The sequence below is a fragment of the Diabrotica virgifera genome, chromosome 8 (genome assembly GCF_917563875.1).
Source record: "Diabrotica virgifera virgifera chromosome 8, PGI_DIABVI_V3a".
Lineage (NCBI taxonomy): Eukaryota > Metazoa > Arthropoda > Insecta > Coleoptera > Chrysomelidae > Diabrotica > Diabrotica virgifera.
In genome coordinates, this window is record NC_065450.1 from 31,585,220 (window position 1) to 31,613,068 (window position 27,849).

General features: G+C 33.5%; 1 protein-coding gene across 1 annotated transcript; it reads right to left on the minus strand.

The window, feature by feature from the left end:
- Nucleotides 1–876: 876 nt before the first annotated feature.
- Nucleotides 877–27,596, minus strand: LOC126890123 (zinc finger protein 726-like). Its single transcript, XM_050658970.1, has 5 exons — nucleotides 27,440–27,596; nucleotides 16,582–16,836; nucleotides 6,320–6,580; nucleotides 6,068–6,235; nucleotides 877–965 (listed from the first exon to the last, which is right to left on the minus strand). Exons 1-5 carry the CDS (start codon nucleotides 27,594–27,596, stop codon nucleotides 877–879), a joined length of 930 nt encoding a protein of 309 aa, XP_050514927.1.
- Nucleotides 27,597–27,849: the final 253 nt, after the last annotated feature.

A 27,849-nucleotide genomic window follows, 5' to 3' on the forward strand; every position in this document is an offset into this window, starting at 1 on the left:
TTTTCAGTTAAATAAATTACATACATTCTTCTTTTTTTTGTCAAATTTAATTAAAAAAATTTTTTTGGACACCCTGTACAAATAATTATTATTATTACTGAAAGGTTATTCAATTCTCTATTCAGTAATAATAATAATTATTTGTACAGGGTGTCCAAAAAAAATTTTAATTAAATTATTTGACAAAAAAAAAAGAAGAATGTATGTAATTTATTTAACTGAAAATACATTTTACTCTTGCCCAAAAACAGAAAAAATGTTTATTTCTGAAATAAACATTGCTTTTCGATTAAATTCGCTCCCGCCAGCCACCTGCTTCTTGTAAGTTTCAACATTTAATTTAAGCTAAAAGCAATGTTTATTAGGAATATTAACATTTTTGTCTGATTTCTGACAGCAGTAAAATGTATTTTGAATTAAATAAATTACACATTCTTTTTTGTCAAATAATTTAATTTAAAAAAATTTTGTTGGAATTGTATAAATAATTATGTAAATGAGAACTAAATAGAGAATTGAATGACCTTTTAGATGAGCTAACACACGACCCCTATTCCTATTTAAAAAATCATAGATTACGTCATCACGCCCAGATGGATGACATCACTAGTATGACATATATGCCAAAATATCAAAATTAAAAAATAAAAATCGACCTGTTTAGGGATTTTTTCTTAAAGTCGCCGGTTTACAAAATAATGAATTTATTCCTTTCATTTGCACCATACTGTATATGTAGGTTTAAAACTTGTCACAAAATATTTGTCATGCCTGTGGACCTATACATTTAAAAATTTGCGCATATATTAAATTACCACAAATGTTTACTAGATGGCGAGGCAAGCATAAAACCAAACAAATGGTTAAACGCGTCAGTTAAGTTATTTCACAGGCATTTTGCGTATAAAGAGTGATTTGTTTGGTGAAATCTGTTTCGTTAATACCTTTTGTCACATCTGCGGACCCTTAAAAAAGTAAGTGTAATTTTAGGTTTAGATTTGAGGACCACACTGTAACTAAAATATACAAAGTTGATTATATAACACAGTAAAAACATTTTCTACTCTCAAAAATGTGATGCGTAGTAAGGTGTTGTTGATTGTTAGTAACGTGTTTTTCGTCACGTCCGTGGATTCTTGTTTTCAACCGACGTGACAGAATATCCACGGGCGTAATTTATTTTACAAGTAACATTATATTTTATTGAAAACACGACAAAGCTGATTATTCCAAAGTAAAAACATTTTCTAATCTCAAAAATGTGATGTGTAGATTTTTAGTAACGTGTTTTTCGTCACGTCCGTGGATTCTTGTTTTCAACGGACGTGGCAGAAGATCCACGGGCGTAATTTATTTTACAAGTAACATTATATTTTATTTGAAAACAGACAAAGCTGATTATATATTCCACAGTAAAAACATTTTCTAATCTCAAAATTGTGATGTGTAGATTGTTAGTAAAGTGGTTTTTGTCACGTCCGTGGATTCTTGTTTTCAACGGATGTGGCCGAATATCCATGGACGTAATATATTTTACAAGTAACATTATATTTTATGAACAGACAAAGCTGATTATATTCCACAGTCAAATCAGTTTTTAACCATAGAACCATATTAACATAGAGTGAGCCTACCCTCCGCGCTTCCTGACGACAATATCTCTTGGACAGGTTTGCGGTATCTCTTTCTAGCACATTGTATCGAGAAAGTAAGATGACATGCAGTGTGAGTATAGGCACGGAAGGGGAGGACTACTGTCGCAGCTTTACTATGCGTAAGGGTGAAACAGCACTGAGCCAAAAGAAAAAGATAGTGTCGTCACTTCACTCTGAAAGACACTCTGTCTATGTTAACATATATGTCTACGTTTCTAACGTTAAAAATGGGTGCGTTCACCAGAAATAATCGGTTTAAGTTTCAACTAAACAGCTGTGTTTAGGCGCTTTAAAACAACCTTCAGTCTGGTGAATGGTATTTTTCCGTTTGAGACTTTCATAGTTGGTTTTGTTTATGTTCTCACCTGTTCTATGAACCTAACCTAAAACGGTCTTAAAAAAATTTAATTCAAAAATGGATAATATACTCTTTATCGATGTTTGATAATGAAATGAATAAGAAATAATTTAGTGCTGCTGGCTGTGCTGGACTTGCCAGAACCATTGGATAATAATGAAGTATTCCCACCATAAATAAATAATAATTGTCACGAGAAATATGAATTATGTTGAAAATATTGTTCCTCAATACACAGATTTACAATTGCGTGAGCATATACAATTATGTATCTCCTAAGTTTCAATTACTTTATAATTAAAACCATTGTAAAAGTAAAGATTTTCAAATAATCGCGCCATTAGAATATATTTCTTAAACACGTTCAATATTGAAGCGATGCAAATACTACGTTGAATAAAATGGCGACCGCTTCGTCAACACGTTGAAGTTTAGCCTAAATTGACATGACGTTCACCAGAAAAATCTTAAAACAGTTTCAAAGCGCTGACGCAGCGCACTGGTCTGATGAATGCACCCATGTAATGTGTAGATTATTAGTATCGTGTTTATATCGTTGTAACGTGTTTCCACGGACGTAGCAGAATATCCACGGACGTGATCTATTTTACAAGTAAAATTATATTTTATTAAATCATGTTATCGGTAACTGCATGCAGGCTGCACAAAACAGAGACAGATGGAAAGAGCTGAGAGAGACTTATGTCCAGCAGCGGACGCGTACGGGTTGATGATGATTATATTTTATTAAAACAAAATAAAAAAAGGAAATCTTTAACTTAGTTTATTGCTAACTTAATATAAAATAAATAATGCACATTATATTTTATGTTCCCTACGTACATAGACATCATAAATAAAAATACTTTTTCTGTGGATGCTATACAATGTGCAACTTCTCTCACTATTTATATACATTCAAAACGAACAATTTCTCATGCAGTGAGAAAAGTCGGCCATTGCAGTGAGAAATATTTCTTCTCACGGGTTCTCCAACGGTTTACATACATATGGTCGCCGTTTTCATGGTAACATGTACAATACAAACACAATTAATGTTGTCAAATTAAATATGTTGAAGCAAAACTTATCAGGAATTGCCTTTTAAAACTGCTTAAAAATAACTGTTAAGGTGATACAGTAGCGATCAACAGGTAGCAAAAACGCGTTCCAAGATTGCGGCTGTAATTTTGAATATTCTTTCGAGATATTTGGCACACACATCCGTAATATAATAAAGAATGGCGGTACAGAGCCCAATTTGAAAAATATATTAATATGTGGAAATTACTCTGTAATTAAATACAATATTAAAAAAACGAGTCTGTACCGCCATTAATTAGAAGATATTAGAAAATACACTTTCTTCAAATAAACTTTTTTATCCAATGCCTAGATTTCGTGTCATTTTGGAACTACATACTAAAATGTTTTATTTCATTAGTAGTTCCAAAATGACACAAAATCTAGGCATCGGATAAAAAAGTTTATTTGAAGAAAGTTTATTTTTTTGTTCTTCTTAATGGCGGTACAGGCTCGTTTTTTTTTTAATATTGTATTTAATTACAGAGTAATTTCCACATATTAATATATTTTTCAAATTGGGCTCTGTATCGCAATTCTTTATTATATTACGAATACGTGTGCCAAATATCTCGAAAAAATATTCAAAATAACAGCCGTAATCTTGGAACGCGTTTTCGCTACCTGTTGATCGCTACTGTTTCCTCTTAATTAGAACTTCAAATAAATAACGTATACAAACTTTAAGAATATTAAATATCTACATGTATATGTATTTTATTTCAATTTATGCATATAATATACCGAAAGGCACATAAATTAATTAATTTTGAAGTTTGAACTCTTGACAATACCGCATCCATAGAAAAAGTACAGTGTACAACACATGAGAAAATGACATATTTCTCCCTCGCTTGATTTGCGGCCCTCGCCTCGTGCCAACAAACTTCTGCGCTCGTGAGAAATATGTCTTTTTTCTCACTTGTTGTACAATATACTATTGTTAAGTCAGTGGTCACATCATGTCCGTGGACTATACATTTCTATGAAATTACGGGAAAAATAGTTTAGCTGGACCTCTAGCATTTTAACAAGTGGCTATATCTCAATCGAGTTACAAAAAAACATACACTAAGCATCAAAATTAACGCACCACCTTAAAAGTGGGACATTTTTGATGTCTCGTATTTCCTAAACCTTTTATCCGATTTGAGTATTTTATTTAGTATATTACAGCTTTATTCTTCAAGTATATCGATGTAATAATATTATTGCTAAACAGGTAAGTGTCATTGTATAACGGGTGTAACAATGATAGTGTGTTTTTTCCTCAAAGTTTCGAACACCCTGTGAAATATTCTAGTGATATATATTATTGAAATTAACACTTAACTGTAACCTTAGGCTTTCTTAACATTTTGCTTTTTAATTCATTCGCTTATGTTGGATTATAGAAAAGTTGGGGTGCTTTAACAACTAGCAATGTTATTCATCAATACAGGGTGTTTCTAAATAAGTGCGACAAACTTTAAGGGGTAATTCTGCATGAAAAAATAATGACTGTTTGCTTGATAAACATATGTCCGCAAATGCTTTGTTTCCGAGATACGGGATGTTGAATTTTTTATTACAAACTGACGATTTATTTATTGCTCTAAAACTGGTTGAGATATGCAAATGAAATTTGGTAGGTTTTAAGAGATTGTTATTGCGCATTTTTTGACATACAATTAAGAATTTTATATTCACCATTGGCGTGCCTACGGGTATAAACATTTTAGATATATCTCTTATAGAAGTAGAAGTATAGTTAAATTTGAAAATATTATTAGATTGATTTGAGATATTTTATAATTATTTAGAATAGGTTTTATCCACTACGTGTATGAGGTAAATTAGAGTAGGACACTACGACTATTTTAAAAATTTATTTTATATTCGTATATATTATACGTTTTTTCACCGTTTGTATGAAGAAAATTAGTGAACAAAGGCTAAAGGACAAGACGTGTCAGTATTTGAATTAGTGATAATTATAAACATTCATTTAGTTTTAGAAAATACCTGTTTAAAATAGGAAAAAACCATATACATTTTTGGGAAAATAGGATTAGGAATAATACTCTTGTAAAAAGGGAAGGAGATGAATATCTCCAGATAGAATTTTTCATTTAAAAACAGGGAAATGTAATAATATTAGGACACTGTATAACATATGTTTAAACCTCAATCAAAGTCAATAATCAAGGTATTATAAACTCTTGGATTCAGTAACCTCGAGTAACATTGAAATGCCATGCTTGTTATTACTTAAAGGTGTATATAAATATAAACCGTGGTGATACACAATTATTGTAGTTAGTATTTATTAATGTAAACTCGATTACGACATGTCGTTGGGTTGGATCGCTACTATTGTTGATGTTTATACTCGCAGTTCGAATACCCTTAAACAAAGTAGTAGATTAAAGTCGTATTTATTATACATTTCATTAAATAAGGACCAAAGGAACTTGGTCCCAACAACCAATCGTATTTCCGTTACAGGCAGTTCGTTGTGGAATCTCAGGATATATTGCTTTGAGACATATTTTAATCTTTCTGACGTTGAATCAGATTCTCGATCCAAGTGCACTTTTAAATGTTGTTTCAAATTACCTTCTGTAGTAAACTGCTGAAAGCATATTTTACACTCATAAGGTCTTTCTTCAGAGTGCACTCTTAAATGTGTTTGCTTGCTCTCCAGTGTGAATTCTTTTCATGTGTTTAGTTAAATAACCTTTTCGAACAAATTTTTTAAAACAGATTTCACACTTACAAGATTTTTCCCCAGTGTGCACTCTCAAGTGTTTTTTCAAATCACCTGTGGTATTACAAGCCTTAAAACAAATTTCACACTTGTAAGGTTTTTCCCCAGTGTGCACTCTCAAATGTACTTTCAAATAACTTGCTGTGTTAAACTTCTTAAAACAAATTTCACACTTGTTTGGTTTTTCTCCAGTGTGTACTATCAAATGTGTTTTCAAATTACCTGCTGTACTAAATTGTTTGAAACAAATTTTACACTTGTGAGGTTTTTCTCTGGTGTGAACTTTCATGTGAGGAGTTAAATGAGCTTTTTGTGTAAATTGTTTTAAACAAATCTTACACTGATAAGGTGTTTCTCCAGTGTGCACTCTCAAATGTTTTTTCAAAATACCTGCTGTAGAAAACTGCTTAAAACAAATTTCACACTTATAAGGTTTTTCACCAGTGTGTAATCTTAAATGTGCTGTCAAATTACGTGCTGCAGCGAACTGCTTCAAACAAATTTCACACTTATAAGGTTTTTCACTAGTGTGCACTGTCAAATGTTGTTTTAAGTTACGTGCTGCGGCAAACTGCTTCAAACAAATTTCACACTTGTAATGTTTCTCTTCAGTGTGCACTATTAAATTACTTCCTTGAATAAATTGTGGATTCATATAATTTTCTTCGTGAGTTAATGTCTCCTTTTGTTCAGTGAATGTTTCCTTAATTTCCATCTTGTTCTCTGGGAGACAATCTAAAAACCAAACTGACTATATAGTCGAAGCAATAAAGCACTGAACCTCCGAAAAAAAAGGACAAGACGGATCTTAATAATTCTTTTTGCATTCGATTCGTGAATGCGCCAGGAAACTTTGTGACCCCGAGTCATGATATAATATTGAAAAACTGCAAACAAAAATGCATTCTTAAAGTGCATCTCAAGCAGACAATAAAAAAATTTAAAACTAGTCAATTATCGGTGGAAATGAGTTTAATTTTGTTACTCAAGGGAATATTCGGCAAATTCATTAAAACAGTCATGTCAAAGATACGGCCCGCGGGCCGCATCCGGCCCCCGGGCCATACCAATACGGCCCGCGATCGCAATGTGTCACAGAAAGAAGAATCATGTTTTTTAGAGCTTTTAGACTTCACTCGATTGCTCTACGGAAGTTTTAAAATGCGTACACTACACTACATTTTTATAAGTCATTTCAAAGGCAGCGCGTGCCTAGACAAGCGAGAGAGATAGACAGTAACACCATCTCTTAGCGGAAACACCCTATTATTTTTGTTGAGAACAATAGAATCTTCCATGCGCTTCGAGTCTAGACTAGAACCTTCCTTATCGATATAAAAGAAGTGCGTCGACGTGTCACGTGAGTCAGTTGCGAAGTAGTGGTTGAGAAGGTATTGTACATTTGTTTGTGTCGTGCGTGTGCGATATCCATAATTGTGTCGAGTTCCATATTTGTTACGATTTCGGCATGTCACAAAAACGTAAAGTTGATAGTGAACGTAGAGTTTTTCAGTCTAAATGGGAAAATGCATATTTTTTCATAGAATGGAAAGGTAAACCACTGTGTTTGATTTGCAATCAAACAGTTGCTGTTTGTAAGGAGTTTAACTTGAAGAGACACTATGATACGAATCATAAATCAAAATTCGATTGTTACACTGAAAAAATAAGAATGGACAGATTGTCATCTTTAAAATCTAAACTTCAAGGTCAACAATCGATGTTTACTAAAGCTAATACTGAGAGCGAAGATGCCCTGAAATCAAGTTTTATTATTGCATTAGAAATCGCGAAGAGATCAAAACCTTTCACTGATGGTGATTTTATTAAAGACTGTATGTTGAAAGTTGCCGATGTTTCATTTCCATTTCAAAAGTCAATAATTCAAAATATTTCGCTGTCAAGAAACACTGTTGCTTCAAGAATAAATGATTTATCTCAAAATTTGGTTCTTCAACTGAAGGAGAAAATTAAGGAATTTACAAACTTTTCACTGGCTGTTGATGAGAGCACTGATACTGTTGATACAGCTCAACTTGCTGTTTTTATACGAGGTATTAACAGTAACTTTGAAATAACTGAAGAACTATTAAAGTGCGTTCCATTGACAGGTACTACAACAGCAAATGATATTTATTCTGCATTGGAGCATTTGATGGCAGAATATGGACTCGATTGGAATATACTTAGCAGCACAACTACGGATGGCGCTCCTGCCATGGTTGGCCAACATTCGGGCGTTGTAACTAAATTAAAACAGAAAACATCAGGCAATTTTGTGGGATTTCACTGTATAATTCACCAGGAATCATTGGCATCCAAACATTTAAAAATGGACCATGTCATGCAACCTATAATTAAAATAGTAAATTTTATAAGGAGCAGAGGACTAAATCACCGACAGTTCAGGCAGTTTTTACAAGATTTGGACGAAAAGTTTTCTGATGTCCCTTATTTCACCGAAGTTCGTTGGCTCAGTCGAGGAGTAGTTTTAGAAAGATTTTTTGCATTACGTGACCCAATTGATTATGACAATGACTGGTGGGTTGATTGTGCCTTTTTGGTAGATATGAATAAACACTTGACTGATCTGAATGTAAAGTTACAGGGTAAAAATCTGATTGTCACTCAAATGTACTCATGTATTCAAGCCTTTGAAACAAAGTTGAGGCTGTGGGAAAATCAGGTAAAAAATCAAACTTTGGATCATTTCCCTCATTTAAAATCATTTGGCACAGTGGATCAAAAAAAATTGGATCAATATTCTCAACTTCTGCAAAATCTTATCACGGAATTCAACAATCGTTTTGAAGACTTCCACAAAATGAATGAAATGGAATTCCCAATTTTCAACAATCCATTCAATTTTGAAGCTTCACAGGCACCAGTTCATTTGCAAATGGAGTTGATAAATCTTCAATCGGACAGTATTTTGAAAGAAAAATTTAAAGAGGTTAACGCACTTACATTTTATACACAATATTTTAAGAGTTTGGATAACTACCCGGAATTAAAAAAGCATGCAGCACGCATTCTGTGCATGTTTGGTAGCACCTATTTATGTGAGCAGATGTTTTCCGTCATGAAAATAAATAAGAACAAACATCGCACAAGACTTACAAATGAACATCTCCAATCAATTCTTAAAATAAATACAACGAATATGATACCTGACATCAATGAGCTTGTCAAAAACAAGAAAAGTCAGGTATCTGGATCCTCGAGCTCAAAATAATTACCCTCTTTTATAACTTTGATATGATTTTTAACAACCGTATATTATAAGTATACTATTAAATAAAATGTTATAATAATTCAGTACATTTTTTTTTTATTTGAATCTGGCCCGCCGACACATTCTGAATTTAATATATGGCCCTCTGCAAAATTGAGTTTGACACCCCTGCATTAAAACATTAGTCAAAAATTATTACTCGGGGGTTTTTGGGGTCGCTAACGACGAATATGACATCGGAAGTGATATCCGGAATACTTGGTGCTCAGGGTACCTACTTCTTCTGGATTTTCGGCAAATTCATTAAAACATTAGCCAAAAATCATTACTTATGGGATTTTGGGTCGCTGACGACGAATATGACATCGGAAGTGATCTACGGAGTACCTGGTACCCAGGGTACCTACTGTTTACCTCGTTTTCTGGAGTTTTCGGCAAATTCATTAAAAAATTAGTCAAAATTCAATACTTGGAGGTTTTTGGGGTCTCTGACGACGAATATGACATCGGAAGTGGTCTCCGGAGTACCTGGTGCCCAGGGTACCTACTGTTTATCTCGTGACTAATGATTTTTGACAAATTTTTTAATGAATTTGCCGAAAACTCCAGAAAACGAGGTGAACAGTAGGTACCCCGGGTAGCAGGTACTCCGTATCACTTCCGATGTCATATTCGTCGTCAGCGACACAAAAAACCCCGAGTAGAAATTTTTAACTAATGTTTTAATAAATGTTTTGCCGAAAGCTCCACAAGAAGAGGTAACGGTAGGTACCCTGGGCACCAGGTACTCCGGAGATTACTTACGACATCATATTGGTTTTCAGCGACTCCAAAAACCCCCCGAGTAACAAAATTAAACTCTACTACCTTTTAAACAATTAGAATAATTGATATAAAAATATAATAAACAATATTTTAAATCTAAGACTTTTCGTTAATAAACTGCTTTCTGGCTGCATCCCGTGTATCTCCGGATTTTAGAATATATAATCACAGAAACGACGAAATTAGGAGAAAGCAAATAGAGGACGCTTAGGCCACGCATTTACCTTCTCTTCGTCAAGGAAAAGGACCGAAAGACAGTTTCTAAATACTCAAACTGAGTAAAAATGAAAAAGATAAAAAAGGTTCAAGGCAGGTTTTGTTTATATTTGATTCAGAGTTGGACCACCATCTCCATATAGCTATTTCTTTCTTCTAGTTGGACCACTATCTCCAACTCTGAATCAAATATAAACAAAACCTGCCTTGAACCTTTTTTATCTTTTTCATTTTTACTCTCAGTATTTAGAAACTGTCTTTCGGTCCTTTTCCTTGACGAAGAGAAGGTAAATGCGTGGCCTAAGCGTCCTCTATTTGCTTTCTCCTACTTTCGTCGTCTCTGTGATTATATATTGTAAAATCCGGAGATACGGGATGCAGCCAGAAAGCAGTTGATTAACGAAAAGTCTTAGATTTAAAATATTGTTTATTATATTTTTATTTCAATTATTCTAATTGTTTAAAAGGTAGTAAACTTTGTATCTGGGGCTTTTCGTTGTTTTCCTCGTAATACGAGAGATGTCGCTAAATTGCGTCTCAAAAGGTGGGTTCATTGCATTGCGATGGTTTGCCTTAAATAGGCAGAATTGTTTGTATTTCCTTCAGAGTTGTGACTTCTGAGCTTCACTGATGAGGCATAAGGATGCTGAAATAGCTATATGGAGATGGTGGTCCAACTTTGAATCAAATATAAACAAAACCTGCCTTCTTTAAAATTAAACTCATTTCCGCCGATAATTGACGAGTTCTGAATTTTTTTATTATTTTTTTGAGATGCACTTTAAGAATGCATTTTTTGTATGCAATTTTTCAATAGTCGGGGCATGGCTCGGGGTCAGAAAGTTTCCTGGCGCATTCACGAATCGAATGCAAAAAGGATTATTAAGATCCGTCTTGTCCTTTTTTTTTCGGAGGTAAGGCCGATTTTAGTGCTTTATTGCTTCGCCTTATAATATAAATATTTGAGTACAAGGTGAATGTAAAAACACAGAGATGTAATAATCAAATTAAAGGTTGTACTGTCAAACTAACGTCAGAACGTGTATGTATCGATCTGTAAATTGGTACCGAAATTTGTAATTATTACTATAAATACTAGTTATTAAAATTAGTTTTCGCTCAAATAGTGACTAATAACAATTGTGTTACGTGCTAATCATCAAGAACAAGCTGTAACTTCAGTCAGTAAGAGATGTTTTGCTTAATAATCTTCCAAACACATTCAGTGTCAAACTATCAATAGTTTTTCACTGTTGCTATCCCGTCGCCGTCCCAACGGACGCCAACGGTTAGGCAACCAGTATTGCAGTGATGTATCTAAGGTTCTCTCTTATTTCCAGACATCCAAAGCGTAATATGTATAAACAAATTCAAGTTACTTTTGACTACATGAGTAACAATTTAAATCAATGTTCCCCCACTGTTAGCATCACCATGTCTGGACCCAATTCTTCCAGTAATCTTACTAGTTCATATGCAATTGCTACTATGACTAAACAACGTCCGAAGTATCCCAAGAAGACCGAAGCAATTTCATAATTAGTTGTACGTCTCTATAGTATCCAATGATTGTATATTCAATTTTTTTTCTTCATAATTTTTACCTAATGTTATTTAAGATTTAGAAATTAACTGTTATAATAATTAGTTTTAAGTCCTTATTGTAATTAATTATTGTATAACCAATATTGTTTGTGTCAATGGCCATCCCTGCCGAGACACATAAATTTAAATAAAAAAAATAAAGGTTAATAAATTGCAAATCAACTAAAGTACCTTATAATAGACTTCCAGCCTATCAACGAAAGACTATTCAAAATAAGAATCAGAGGCAAATTCTTTAAATATTCAGTAATAAATGCACCAACTGAGGAAAAGTCGGATGAAGAAAAAGAGGAATTCTACGAACAACTAGAAAGCATAATACAAGGTTGTCCTAGAAATGAAGTAAAGGTATTAATAGGAGATTTTAATGCAAAGACTTCGTTTACACGAAGAAACGAACAACAACGGAACTCGTCTGATACATCTAGCCGCCTCAATGAACATAGTCGTTCCCAGCACATGCTTTATGCACAAAAATATCCATAAGGAAACATAGAGAAGCCCTGTTGGGAATACAGTAAATCAAATCGACCACGTAGCGGCCGACGCACGACATTTCAGCGACATAATAGACGTACGTGCAAGACGCGGAGCAAACATAGACTCGGACCACTACCTAGTCCAAACGAAAATAAGAGCTAGAGTATCTAATGCAAAGAAAGTTAGAGGAGTTAAAGAGAAAATATTTAACGTAGAAGCGTTAAAAACCCCACGATAGCCTAGAAATTCCAGGAAAGTCTGGAACGTAAGCTGGAGGACTGTACAGGTGATATTTGAAGATGTTGATAACTACTGGTGGCGGTGTAGAACCATATTGGAAGAGGTGATTGGAAGGTAAAATTGTGAAAAAATAGGTTCGGACTGGCACGATGAGGAATGTGCACAAGCAACACAAAGAAAAAATCAAGCATATGCAAGGCTCCAAGCACGAAGAACAAGACACGTAGAAGAAAAGTATATGCAGCTTTGACGAGACGAGAAACGTAAAATTAGTAAAAATACTCTGCTACGCAGAACGCAGACGACGCAATACTGATAGCCCAAGATGAAGATAGTTTGCAACGATTAGTCCACAGATTTAAAATAACAGCAAAATAATTCAATATGACAATTTCATCTCAGAAAACTAAAACAATAGTAATCAGTAAAGAACCAAGCAGATGTAAAAAATAGAAATTGATGGTATCAGTATTGAACAAGTAATGGAAGTAAAATACCTTGGAATTACATTGTCAAGTTACGGAGACTTGGACAAAGAAGTGTGAAATCAAGTACAAAAAGCAAATAGACTGGCAGGATGCCTTAATAACACTATATGGCGAAATCGACAGATTAACATTTAAATGAAGTCAAGAATTTATAAAGCCAGTGTAAGACCAATAATGACAAATGAATCAGAAACAAGACCAGATACAGCCACAACACAAAGACTACTGGAAACGGCAGAGATGAGAGTACTGAGAAGAATTACACGAAATACGAGAGATCGAAAGTGGAGTGAAGATATTAGAAGACAATGTGACGTACAGTGTATAAACGAATGGATACTAAATAGAAAAAAAGAATGGAATAACCACATAACCAGAATGGGGGAGACGTGTGGTCAAAATAGCAATAGATAAATCACCAATCGGTAGAAGTTCGGCCGTCCGCGCAAAAGATGGAGTGACAACCTTCCATAGAGATATCAACCCGCCAATGAACAAGCAGAATTGCTTATAAAGAGAAAGAAGAAGTAGTTTAATTTTTAGATTATCTCCAAAATAACAAAATGGCGATTATGGAGGTATTACCTGAACATTCATCTCACGAAGGAAATTATACAAACCCACAATTCTTATACGAACCCACAATTTATTCAAGGAAGTAATTTAATAGTGTACATTGAAGAAACCAACGCCAGAGCCAGAAACATCGGCCACCAATTCACGGTTGATAACTCTACCTTTGAAGTATGGATAAATGCACATACTTAGGCTCCCTGATCACCAAGGAGAACGTCATGAGGGAAGAAATTAAGTGAAGGATAATCCTAGCAAACAAATGCTACTTTGGACTGAGTAGACATAATATGAGAAGCAGAAACTTAAGGTAGAAACAAAAATAAAACCATATATAAAACCTTTATACAACCAGTGTTGACATATGGATCGGAAAAATGGAACATCTCCAAGGCAGATGAAAACCTTCTGTTTATATTTGAACGAAGGGTCCTGAAGGAATATTCGGTGGCATCTGTGAACATGGTGTTTGGTGGAAGAGGTATAACTACGAGATATAGCACAGATATAAACATATTATATTTGGTGGTAAAGACGTAGCATCTCTTATAAAAATAGGAAGACTGCAGGACAACTAGCAAGACACAGCAGAACAACTCTCCTAGAAGAATCCTTATGTCACAACCTGTGGGAAGTAGAAATAGGGGTAGGCCAAAACTCAGATGAAAGGATGATGTAGATGAGGAAGGTAGAAAAAGAGGCGCAGCAAGCTGGCAACAGTGGGCAATGGATAGAACTGATTGGCGTCATAGACTTGGGAAGGTTGAGAATCTTTTATAGGGCTGTAGCACCATGGATGATAAATTAATCAGGGTTTCTGACTTCTGAATTGTAGGATGAAATACTTGTTTGAATAATTTACCGATCAGATTAAAATGACCCAGGAATATATTTTTAAAGTTATACTTCTTTAGGCGCGATTTAGAGTAAAATTTCATAATACTGCGCGCATGCGCACACAGACAGTATGGCGTTTAGTTGATCTTTCAAGTTATGTATAAATATATATCAGTGCAAGAAAAGGTGTGAAAAGAATATATTAGTGTTTTTAGTAAATATATATTTATTATAATTTTTGTGTCTTTGGATTTGTCTTCCTCAGTAGTAAGATGAGCATTATTAAAACATTTTATTGTATATTTATTTATAATTCACCTTGTCTGTTTGTTACCGTGAATTGTCATTAGGTACGTCCGAACCGATACAGACACAGTCCTCGTAGCGTATTTGGTATAGCATTAGGCCAGAGATCGAGAGGTCTTGAGTTCCAATCCCGAGCAATCCTATACTTTTTTATTTTTTTGAAAGCGGTACGCACAAAATTAGTTTGGTGTTTAAAAAAAATTAAAACAAACTGTTTAAAGTATATTTATTTTTAAGAAATCATATAATAGAAGTATAACTTCTTACGTGCGTACAAAGTACACACATATTCTTTTTTATTTTAAAGTCAACGAGCTAGGTGGTACTAGAAATAGTTTTCGAATTAATACAGAGACAGATTATAAAAACCTTATTAGAAAAGTCTTATAGCAGAAGCAAAAAATAAAAAAACCCAAACTTCATCAAACTATAGACGAATTAGGAGCAGTATAAAAATATCAAATAATTAACCATAAATGTTTGCAAATATATATTTTTTAAATATTTTGTTGAGTCTCCTTTAGCTTTGATTACTGCTTGTACCCGTCTTGACATACTTTGAATGCAGTTAAATAATGCAGCCATGGGGCCCGTAGTAATATTAGAACACTATGTATAAAATGTGTTTAAACCTCACTCAACGTCAATAATCAAGGTATTATAAACTGTTGGATTCACCAACCTCGATTAACATTGAAATGTCATGTTTGTTATTATTTAAAGGCGTATACAGACATATCCGTAGTGATATATAATTATTCTTGTAGTTAGTATTTATTAATGTAAAGGCCATTTAAACATGTCGTTGGGCTAGGTCGTTGATGTTCATACTCGCAGTTCGAATATCCTTAAACAAAGTAGTAGATTAAAGTCGTATTTATTATACATTAATTTAAATAAGGATCAAAGGCACTTGATCCCAACAACCAAGCATATTTTCGTTACAGGCAGTTCGTTGTAGAATCTCAGAATGCACTGCTTTGAGACTTCTTTTAATCTTTCTGACGTTGAATCAGATTCTCGATCCAAGTGCACTTTCAAATGTTTTTTCAAATTACCTTCTGTAGTAAACTGCTGAAAACGTATTTTACATCGTAAGGTCTTTCTTCAGAGTGCACTCTAAAATGTGTTTGCTTGCTCTCTAGTGTGAATTCTTTTCATGTGTTTAGTTAAATGACCTTTTCGAGCAAATTGCTTAAAACAGATTTCACACTTATAAGATTTTTCCCCAGTGTGCACTCTCAAATGTTTTTTTAAATCACTTGTGGTATTACAAGACTTAAAACAAATTTCACACTTGTAAGGTTTTTCCCCAGTGTGCACTCTCAAATGTACTCTCAAATAACTTGCTGTTTTAAACTGCTTAAAACAAATTTCACACTTGTTTGGTTTTTCTCCAGTGTGCACTCTCAAATGTACTTTCAAATCCCTTGCTGTAATAAACTGCTTCAAACAAATATCACACTGGTGCGGTTTTTCTCCAGTGTGCACTCTCAAATGTGTTTTCAAATTACCATCTGTACTAAACTGCTTCAAACAAATTTCACACTTGTGAGGTGTTTCTCCAGTGTGCACCACCAAATGTTTTTTCAAAATACCTGCTGTGGCAAACTGCTTCAAACAAATTTCACACCTGTAAGGTTTTGCTGTGTGAACTATCAAATGTGTTTTCAAAGAACCTGCTTGACTAAATTGTTTAAAACAAATTTCACACTTGTGAGGTTTTTCACCAGTATGTATTAAGGAATGTGTTTTCAAATGACTTGTTGTAGTAAATTGCTTTAAACAAATTTCACACTTGTAAGGTTTTGCTCCTGTGTGAACTATCAAATGTGTTTTCAAATTACCTGCTTGACTAAATTGTTTAAAACAAATTTCACACTTGTAAGGTTTTTCACCAGTGTGTAATCTCAAATGTGCTGCCAAATTACGTGCTACAGCGAACTGCTTCAAACAAATTTCACATTTATAAGGTTTTTCACTGGTGTGTTTTGTCAAATAATGTTGTTTCAAATTACGTGCTGCGGCCAACTGCTTCAAACAAATTTCACACTTGTAATGTTTTTCTTCATTGTGCACTGTTAAATTACTTCCTTGAATAAATTGTGGATTCATATAATTTTCTTCGTGAGATGAATGTTCAGTTAATGTCTCCTTAATTTCCATCTTGTTCTCTTGGAGACAATCTAAAAATCAAACTGACTGTAATTAATCCGGTCAAAGACATAAAAATAATGGTCAAAAAACAAAAATTTCCGGAAAGCCAAATTTTGGTGAAGAGCTGGGGTTTACCATTACAAATAAAGATTTAAAAATCCCCATCGATCCCATGTGTGCAACAAAAGTTATTCGGGGTCAAAGGTCAAGATTTGAGATTTTTTGATTTTTCTCGAAAACTGTAAGTTTTATCAAAAAAACCTCAAACCAAAGTTGTATATCTTAAAATTCTCTACAAAAATAGTATTTACGATTTTTTTCCCTAAGAGTTACCATTCCTGAGAAATCACGATTCTAAGAGTCACATTATACATGATAATATACATATTCGCGAGCTCAAGCGAGGGTGCTGCCGCTTATTTGGAACTAGAGGAATTGGGATGAAAATATAAACCAATCGTCCGTTAACCTATGTATGGACGTCGTTTGAAAGCTTGTCGGATGTGTTCATTTAATAAATAATTTATTTATAGTAATTAATTACATAAATAACAATATTAATTATAGAAAAATACGATATCCCAATTACATCGGCCATTTTCATGCAACTGCACTGCCACCTATAGTCGATTGAGTTCGCGAATAAGCCACGTATACATATGTTCCGTTGGTGTTGGCGGAAACCAACGAACTGTCAACACTGATGGAATCGCCATAAAACGAGGTTAATGGCGTCAGGATGAGATAGAAGATAATCAGGTAAAGGAGGGAAGATAATCGGACAGTGCTAGTCAGGTACGTTGTAGTTGTAGCAAATTTTACCTGACAATTTTCTGTCTCTCTAGAAGTGCTAGAACCTCTCTCTTGTATGTTGGCGCCTATCTCGCTTCACTGTTGGAATGGGACGGAGCCATTCCATCAGTGTTGACAGTTCATTGGCGGAAACACATAAATAAAATAATATTAATAAAACGCAAACGACTGTCAATAATATATTTATTTTAATCGGTAAAAAGACGTGTTTTGCTTATATCTCGTAAGAGTGTGTTGTTGACCTATTCCGACGCCCTCTGGGGTGTGACTATACTGAACTACAAACATTAGTTTTACATGTCTGTGGTTTTTAAAGAAGTGGAAGACTGATTTATTGACATGTGGAATTTCGTTTCCCATACATAAACTGAACAGACCATTAACATCTGGATAGGGATATATTTCGTTTCTTAAAACTTAACAGGCCCTTCTATGCATATGGTTTGTATATTAAGTGTGAATTTTAAATGGGATGTATTCTTTCGTTTTGAGAAAAGTTATTAAAAATTAAAATAAGCCTTTAAAAAATAGTAAAACAGTAATTGAAGCGTATCGCTACACACCCCCCTTCGAGAATATAAGACGATAGATAATACATATATACATATAATGAAAACTGAAAATAGAAAACACAACGCAATGTTTATACGAGAAAAAAAATCACTGAATTTACTGAAAAATGTTTTAACCGACACTTGCTTGGTAACTTCCAGTAAATCTTGTTTTTCTCTTCGGTCTGCTGTTCTCATTGTCTGTGTTAGTTTTGCTGGACATTGTCATTTTCTCTGGCTCGTGATGGATACTTTCGTAAAGCTCGTACGCAGGTTTCAATCTGTCTATGGAAATTTTTACGTCTTTTCCATTTACACGGACGACAAAAGTCTTGTCTCCTCGTTTGACTATAGGAAAAGGACCGTGATATGGGTTTTCTAAGCTGCTTTTGATTGTATCACGGCGGACGAAAACGTGAGAGGTGGTGTTCATGTCTTTGAATATAAAGGTGCTTTTGGATCCATGTTGCGACGGTTCCTTATGACGGAGTCATAACCATTATGTACCAATTGCCAAGGTCAGTCTTGCTCAAATGTCCAGTTGAGTATAATAGAGGAAGATTCCTGTGATTTCAATGACTCAGGCACATTTGAACATCCATTGACTGTTGAAGTAGACTTTCAAGATTAACCCAATAATCAATAGCAATATCAATAATAAGGTAATATCTCAAACTTGACGGGTATTGTTCCCTTAAATTGTCCTAAAATTGTCAGTTAGTGGAGTAGGTCTACAGGGAAAACCACGGTAAAAAAAGGCGCCGAGTACACTACCTCACGGATGGTGTGGAAATGTGTGCATTTGTGCATATCATGTATAATGTGAGTCTTAGAATAGCGATATCTCAGGAATAGCAACTCTTAGGAAAAAAATCGTAAAGATTATTTTTGTAGGGAATTTTAAGATCTACAACTTTAGTTTGAGGTTTTTTTGATAAGACTTACCGTTTTCGAGAAAAATTCAAAAAATCTCAGATTTTGACCTTTGACCCCGAATAACTTTTGTTGCACACCCCTTTTTGTTGTAAGCCACAGCTCTCCACCAAAATTGAGCTTTACGGGAATTTTTGTTATTTCAAATGTCTATATTGACCGGGGTAAATATAAATATTTGAGTATTCTTTTTCCAAAGTCAGTTTGCCAAGTGTCGGCTTTTGAGATTCTTTGATGCCAATGCCGACCATTGGCGTGGAAATTAAGAAAAAGGATCAATTCATCAAACGCATATTTCAGGAAAGATCATATAATTTTTATTAATTTTTGCATAATTATATTCAGTAAACTCTCTAAATTTTTGGGCAGAAATGTTTTAAACAAATTCAAAATATCACCTTTTGTGCTCCAAAAATTTTTTTTTTAGGTTTTTGGGTGACTCTAAATAAGAAAGGTACTTAGTCATTTTTCTCAAAAGTTGATAGTTTTTGAGTTACAGGCGATTTAATATCTGAAAAATGCGAAAATATGCATTTTGGAGGCTTAAAACTCATATTTAAATTATTATCTTTGAGGTTGTCAAGAGCTTAAATGTAAGTTTAAATATTCATTTTGAAGATTCTGAACAGTAATCGGGTCTAATTTCAATTTAGACCGTTGTTTTTTAATTGTTAATCATGCGCGTCCATCCGATTTTTATGCCGTATACTATTTCAAAAATCTCTTATCTTACTTTGTTCTGAAAAACATTTTTTTGTTTATTTTGTGTGTCGTTCTAAACAAAAAAGGTTTCTTGCCATTTTCTAAGAAGTTAATAGTTTTCGAGTTGTAAGCGATTTAAAATCTGAAAAAGGCAAAAATACGCATTTTCGAGGCTTGAAAACTTATATGTAAGTTATAATTTTTAAGGTTATCGTGTTCTTAAATTGAATTTTAAACATTTATTTTCAAGATTCTGAACAGAAATCGGGTCTAACAGAAACGGGTCTAAAATATACGATTTAGACCGTTGTTTTTTAATTGTTAATTATGCACGTCCATCCGATTTTTATGCCGTCTACCATTTCAGAAATCTCTATATGAACTCAGAAAAATGAAAAGAAATATGTTGTGTTTAGAATGGCCTACAAAATCTAAAAAAATGTTTTTCAGAGCAAAATAAGAGATTTTTGAAATAGTATACGCCATAAAATCGGATGGACGCGTATAATTAACAATTAAAGAACAACTGTCTAAATTAAAGTTAGAACCCATTACTATTCAGAATCTTGAAAATGAATGTTTAAACTTCAATTTAAGCTCTTGACAACTTCAAAAATAATAATTTAAATATGAGTTTTTAATCCTCTAAAATGCGTATATTCGCATTTTTCAGATCGCCTATAACTCGATTCCCCTATAACTCGAAAACTATCACCTTTTGAGAAAACTGACAAGGTACCTGTCTTGTTTACAATGACCAAAAAATTTTAAAAAAATATATTTTGGAGCAAAAAGGTGATGTTTTAAATTTGTTTAAACAAGTTCTGCACAAAAAATTAGTTCGGCGCCCTTCAAATTTGTTTAAGGGGATATAGTCCTGTCGCCAGGGGGGGTACAACGGCCTTCTTAATTCAGATGGACTTACCCAAGTTTTTTTTATGTATTTTGGCCCGTAGAATACGAATTTTTTGGGTAACAGTTGATCCGGATGTCGATAAGATTGTTATAAACAAAGAAGTTGAGGAATTACATGACAGCGATTTCTCGCAAAACAAAACATTTTTTTGTATTTTTTGGGTCATTTTAACCAAAAAATGTTCCTACAAGTTTTTTCGTAAGATGCATAGTTTTCGAGATAAACGCGGCTGAACTTTCAAAAAATCGAAAAATTACAATTTTTGAACCCGAATAGCCTTTGAATAAAAAATAAAATAGCAATTCTGCTTACCAGCTTTAAAAGTTTGAGTCAAATTATATCCGTTTTGAATATTTGCATTGCTACAAATTTATTTTTTGATTGTTAAAAAAAGCTATAAACACATAGTGTTTCCCGTGCCTAATACATGCGTTTTAATGCATGCTACGTAGAAATAGCCCCGCTTGCACTCTTTTCTCCTCTACCTACTCGTTTGATTTTAAATGAGAAATCATTGAAAACATCACTCAAGCACTAGCTGTTTATAGCTTTGTTTTAACAATAAAATAATAAATTTTTAGCAATACAAATAATTAAAACCGATATAATTTGACTTGAACTTTCAAATGCGGTAAGCAGAATTGCTATTTTATTTTTTAATCAAAAGTTATTCGGGTTCAAAAATTGCAATTTTTCGATTTTTTGAAAGTTCAACCCCGTTTATCTCGAAAACTATGCATCCTACGAAAAAAAATGTAGGAACATTTTTTGGTTAGAATGGCCCAAAAAATACAAAAAAATGTTTTGTTTTGCGAGAAATCGCTGTTATGTGATTCCTCAACTTCTTGGTTTATAACAATCTTATCGACATCCGGATCAACTGTTACCCAAAAAATTCGTGTTCTACAAGTCAAAATACATAAAAAAAACTTGGGTAAGTCCATCTGAATACAGGAGGCCGTTGTACCCCCCCTGGCGACAGGACTAATATTTTTGAACAGGAATCTGCAAAGAAATCGAATTATAATTTTTTTCAAATTGGAACGTCCTCACAGTATAAACTATCTACCTATTTTCTTTGTAATAAACTAATAAGTTACAAACTGTTCATTGATAAACGTCCTTTGCAGCAGTGTCAACCCTACCCAATTTTTTATTTCGTCGCTTTCGTTTTAAGGAAAACTTCGTTTTTCGCCACTGTTGGATGGACAAATGTTTGTAGAGACACAGATGTTCCGCGGTGTTGTCATCATGAAATACGATGCTAATTTAGCGTTAGGCAGAGTAGGGAAGAACTAACTAAAACTGTCCTTTTGTTGTTGAATTGAAACAAAATATATAAGTAATGGACGTGACCATCACGGTTTTTTATTACTTAAAATTTGATACTGTCAATGTTTAAACTTGTTTTAACATTAAAGCAAATTCTTAATCTGTTAAAATCATCAACATGGCAACGTCAATTTAAAAAGAGGTTCTTAATTTTGTCCAGACTACAGCGTTGCCGATACTCCAAAATTTATTTAAAGTACAATATATACAAAGTTGCTTCAATTTATTAGTGAAGGCCCATTGAAATTTTAAGTACCTAGTTAACTAGTTTATATATTTTTTAAGAATATTTTCATATTATCTTTCTAACAGTGTCATTGACTAACAATTGAATACTAAAGTAGAGAAAACATTTTCAGAATATATTAACTTGGGAATTTTATGGAATATATATGACAACCTTGATTCGAAAGCCGGTTTCTTTGATATCTATATCACTACTGATTAGGTTGGAAAATTATTAGTGGATAAACTGTACAAAGGAACGTGAATAACAGAGATGTAATAATCAAATTAACGGTTAATAAAATGCAAGACAGCTATAAAGTATAGCCAAGGATACAAATATGTCTGAGAAATGTGCGTTTCTGTCTTATGTATGCGTAATAGGCAGGCCGCTTGTCTTTTAATGCGAACCTCAACACATTCATATAAGCAGATGAACACGAAAAAGCCAGCACAATTGTAACCTAAGGACAGTGGTGCACACGAAGGTTCCACAATGGCTGTGAAACTTCTACGAATCGCTTCTTAACCCCGAATCACCGTACTTAACGAGTATACTTATTTATCAATTTTCAAACTGTACGAGAATGATTCAAAGATATCTTTCTAAAAATTTCTTTGATTTGCTATTTTTCAGTGTATATATGTAATTACTTACACTGAAAACATGGTAAATCAAAGAAATGTTTAGAAATATATCTTTGAATCATTCTGGTACAGTCTAAAAATTCAAAATAGGTATGCTCGAAGTGTGGTTTAAAGAGGTGATTCAAAGAAGTTTCAATCATTGTGAAACCTTTGTGTGCACCACTGTCTTTAGGTTGCAATTTTATTGGCTTTTTCGTGTTCATATACTTATATGAATGTGTTGAGGTCATATATGTATATATTAATATAGACAGAGTGTCATGTTGAGCGAAGTGACGACACCATCTTTTTTTGCTAAGTGCTGTTTCACTCTTACGCATGGTAAAACTGCGACAGTAGTCTTCCCCTTCCGTGCTTATACCTCCACTTAGTTCCATGATAGTTTATCAATACAATGTGATAGAAAGAAATACCGCAAACCAGTTCAAGAGATCACTCCGTCAGTAAGCGCGGAGGGTAGGCTCAGTCTATGTTAATATATACTGTTATATTCCTATTTGACATAAGAAATAAAAGTCTATAGTTATATTTAAAATTCAAATAAAAATAAAGGTTTTCGTTTTTCTCGACCGCGGGCATGTAAATTTGGAACACACTGTATAAAACAAATTATGTATAGGTAGTTTTTAAGAAAGTGTTTCGGAGAAGTGTTTACGAACCCCAGGAACAATACGACTCAAGTAAACAATTAGAGTGATGTTTAAAAAGAAAGTGTTCGTGGAAAGGTGTGAATAACCACCGATAATTCATATTCTAGCAAATAAGATAATAGGTTATTAAATTTGTAAAGAGGGTTAATGTGGAAAGTAAAATTGAAATGGGGAATATTATTTTTTCTTGAAATCCATTAAGATATTTAGAAAAAGGAAAGTTTGTGTTGGTAAATACGGATAATTGAAAGTTGCTTTGGATTGGTTGATTTTTGAATGCTGGAAGGGGTATTTGGAAGGAGGAGAATGAATGAGCAATGAGAGTCAGTATGTTTTGAGCGATCGAGAGGCGAAGTCCAGTTTTCGAGAAGAGTGTACAAAAAAGTGAAACGCCGGGTTGGTTAGTTTTGTCTTTAAAAAATAAAAAGATATCGTGGAGCGAGTGATAGACCGAGTCGAGATAGTATATAACTCCTTGAGTCTAGAGTATCCCGGCTTTTGTTGAAGTGTTTGAAAAAGGTAGAACACGGCATCAGGAGAAGGCAGGAACGAGGGCTGTACGAGGCTTAGTTTTCAAAGGACCAGAGGCATTACGGGAAGACTTGGACGAGTCTTTGGATCGCAACCCAAGCCAATAGGAAACGTGTTTTGTGTGAAGACATTGTCAAATCATCAGTAAAGGTCAGTCTATTTTGTTATGACATGAATGTATGGTTTGTGTATTAAATAACACATTGAAAATTGAGCTACACAATCACTATAAAAATTTCATCAAACCTCAATCAATTTGTTACTGATAAATCATAATAGTTCATTATAAATAAAATAAATTTGGAGACAAAAAGAAATAAGATTCCTGTTTTTGTAATTTTTGTATTAAATAAAGATAGAAAGATAAGATATTAGAAATATTAGGCAGTTATTGCTGTTTAGAGAAAATAAACGATTTTTATAATTTCTAACTGAAATCCGTATGTGTGTATTATTTTACTCTCTTTTATCTATCCCGATTAGGAACCCACTGAGAAATACTTTGAAGCCACGAAAGTAAGTAATTGATATTATAATTTAGCCCTGAGATTGACACTATATTGGTATTTGATCTGTTTGATTAATGAGATAATTATTGATTAATTAATTAAGATAAATTACATCTGAGAACATCATTAGATTTCAAAAGTAAGATCACAACAATACGTATATGGTTGAGGTTTGCATTAAAAGACAAGTGGGCTGCCTATTACGCATACAGAAGACAGACACGCAGGTTTCTTAAACGTATTTGTATCCTTGGGTACACTTTAGCTGACCCTTTAATTTGGTTATTACATCTCTGTGTTTTTACATTCATTTTCCGTTACACTCAAATATTTTATTAAAGTCAGTTTGATTTTTAGATTATCTCCAAGATAACAAAATAGAAATTATGGATGCATAACTGAACATTCATCTCATGAAGGAAATTATACGAACCCAAAATTTATTCAAGGAAGTAATTTAATAGTGCACACTGAAGAAACCAACACTAGAGCCAGAAACATCGGCCACCAATTCACGGTTGATAACTCTACCTTTGAAGTGGTGGACAAATTCACATACTTAGGCTCCCTGATCACCAAGGAAAACGTCATGAGGGAAAAATTAAGCGAAGGATAATCCTAGCAAACAAATGTTATTTTGGACTGAGTAACATATGAGAAGCAGAAACTTAAGCTAAAAACAAAAGTAACCATATATAAAACCCTTATACAACCAGTGTTGACATATGGATTGGAAACATGAAACATCTCCAAGGCAGATGAAAACCTTCTGTTTATATCTGAACGAAAGGTCCTGAAGGAATATTCGATGGCATCTGTGAACATGGTGTTTGGAGGAAGAGGTATAACTACGAGATATACCACAGATATAAACATATATTTGGTGGTAAAGACGTAGTATCTCTTATAAATCCTTATGTCACAACCTGTGGGAAATAGGGGTAGGCCAAAACTCAGATGAAAGGATGGTGTAAATGAAGAAGGTAGAAAAATAGGCGCAGTAAACTGACAACGGTTGGCAATTGATAGAACTAACTGGCGTAATAGACTTGGGAAGGTCTAGGCTCTTTTATAGGGCTGTAGCACCATTGACGATGTATTAATCAGGGTATCTGACGTCTGAATTCTAGGACTAAATTATTCTTTGAATAATGCACCAAACAGATGAAAAAAGATATTTTTAATTTGAAAGTGAACGAGCTTAGGCGGTACTATAAATAATTTTAGAATTAATACAGAAACAGATTATAAAAACCTTATTAGGGAACGAAGCAAAAAATAGAAAAACCAAAACTTCATCAACCTATAGATGAACTAAGAGCAATATAAAAATATCAAATAATTATCCATAAATGTTCGAGAATATATATTTTTTAAATATTGTGTTGAGCCTCCTTTAGCTTTGATGACCGCTTGTACCCATCTTTGCATACTTTGTATGCAGTTAAATAATGCAGCCATAGGGTCCGTAAGTAATATTAGAACACTCTGTATGAAATGTGTTTAAACCTCACTCAACGTCAACAAGGTATTATAAACTTTTGGATTCAGTAACTTCGAGTAACATTGAAATGCCATGCTTGTAATTATTTAAAGGTGTATATAAACATAACCGTAGTGATATAGAATTATTATTGTAGTTAGTATTTATTAATGTACAGGCAATTACAACATTTCCTTGGGCTAGGTCGCTACTATTGTTGATGTTTATACTCGCAGTTCGAATACCATTAAATAAAGTATAATGTAGTCAGATTGAAGTCGTATTTATTATACATTTAATTAATTAAGGACCAAAGGCACTTCATCCCAACAACCAATCATATTTTCGTTACAGGCAGTTCGTTGTAGAATCTCAGGATGCATTGCTTTGAGACATCTTTTAATCTTTCTGACGTTCAATCGGATTCTCGATCCAAGTACACTCTCAAATGTTGTTTCAAATTATCTTATGTAGTAAACTGCTGAAAACATTTCACACTTTAAGGTTTTTCTTCAGAGTGCACTCTTAAATGTGTTTGCTTGTTCTCTAGTGTGACTTCTTTTCATGTGTTCAGTTAAATAACCTTTTCTAACAAATTGCTTACAACAGATTTCACACGTATAAGATTTTTCCCCAGTGTGCACTCTCAAATGTTTTTTCAAATCACTTGTGGTATTACAAGGTTTAAAACAAATTTCACACTTGTAAGGTTTTTCCCCAGTGTGCACTCTCAAATGTACTTTCAAATAACTTGCTGTGTTAAACTGCTTAAAACAAATTTCACACTTGTTTGGTTTTTCTCCAGTGTGCAATATTAAATGTGTTTTTAAATTACCAGCAGTACTAAACTGCTTCAAACAAATTTCACACTTGTGAGGTTTTTCTCTGGTGTGACCTTTCATGTGAGAAGTTAAATAAGCTTTTTGGGTAAACTGTTTTAAACAAATCTTACACTGATAAGGTGTTTCTTCAGTGTGTACTACCAAATGTTTTTTCAAAGTACCTGCTGTGGCAAAATGCTTCAAACAAATTTCACACTTGTAAGGTTTTGCTACTGTGTGAACTATCAAATGTGTTTTCAAAGAACCTGCTTGACTAAATTGTTTAAAACAAATTTCACACTTGTGAGGTTTTTCACCAGTATGTATTAAGGAATGTCTTTTCAAATGACTTGTTTTAGTAAATTGCCTTAAACAAATTTCACACTTGTAAGGTTTTGCTCCTGTGTGAACTATCAAATGTATTTTCAAAGAAACTGCTTGTCTAAATTGTTTAAAACAAATTTCACACTTGTAAGGTTTTTCACCAGTGTGTAATCTCAAATGTGCTGTCAAATTACGTGCTGCAGCGAACTGCTTCAAACAAATTTCACACTTGTAATATTTTTCTTCAGTGTGCACTGTTAAATTACTTCCTTGAATAAATTGTGGATTAACATACTTTTCTTCGTGAGTTAATGTCTCCTTTTGTTCAGTGAATGTTTCCTTAATTTCCATCTTGTTCTCTGGGAGACAATCTAAAAATCAAACTGACTATAATATAAATATTTGTGCACAAGGGAAAGTGACTGTAAAAGCACAGAAATGTAATAATCAAATTAAAGGTTTGGTAATAATGTATAGGTAATAATGATATCAATGTTTATATTACTGAATAGAGAATTGAACACCCTTTCAAATGAGATACCACACGACCCCTATTCCCATTTAAAAAATCATCGATTACGTCATTTTGCTCTGATGGATGACG

What these genes read in the sequence shown, in the direction of transcription:
- LOC126890123 (XM_050658970.1), bottom strand. Translation starts at nt 27,596, where the DNA reads ATGGAAATTAAGGAAACATTCACTGAACAAAAGGAGACATTAACTCAC. An exon ending in GAAGCAGTTCGCTGCAGCAC is followed by an intron (nt 16,837 to 27,439) that starts GTAATTTGACAG and finishes TTTGATTTTTAG; the next exon opens with ATTGTCTCCAAGAGAACAAG. An exon ending in CAAACAATTTAGTACAGCAG is followed by an intron (nt 966 to 6,067) that starts GTAATTTGAAAA and finishes TACTTTTTTAAG; the next exon opens with GGTCCGCAGATGTGACAAAA.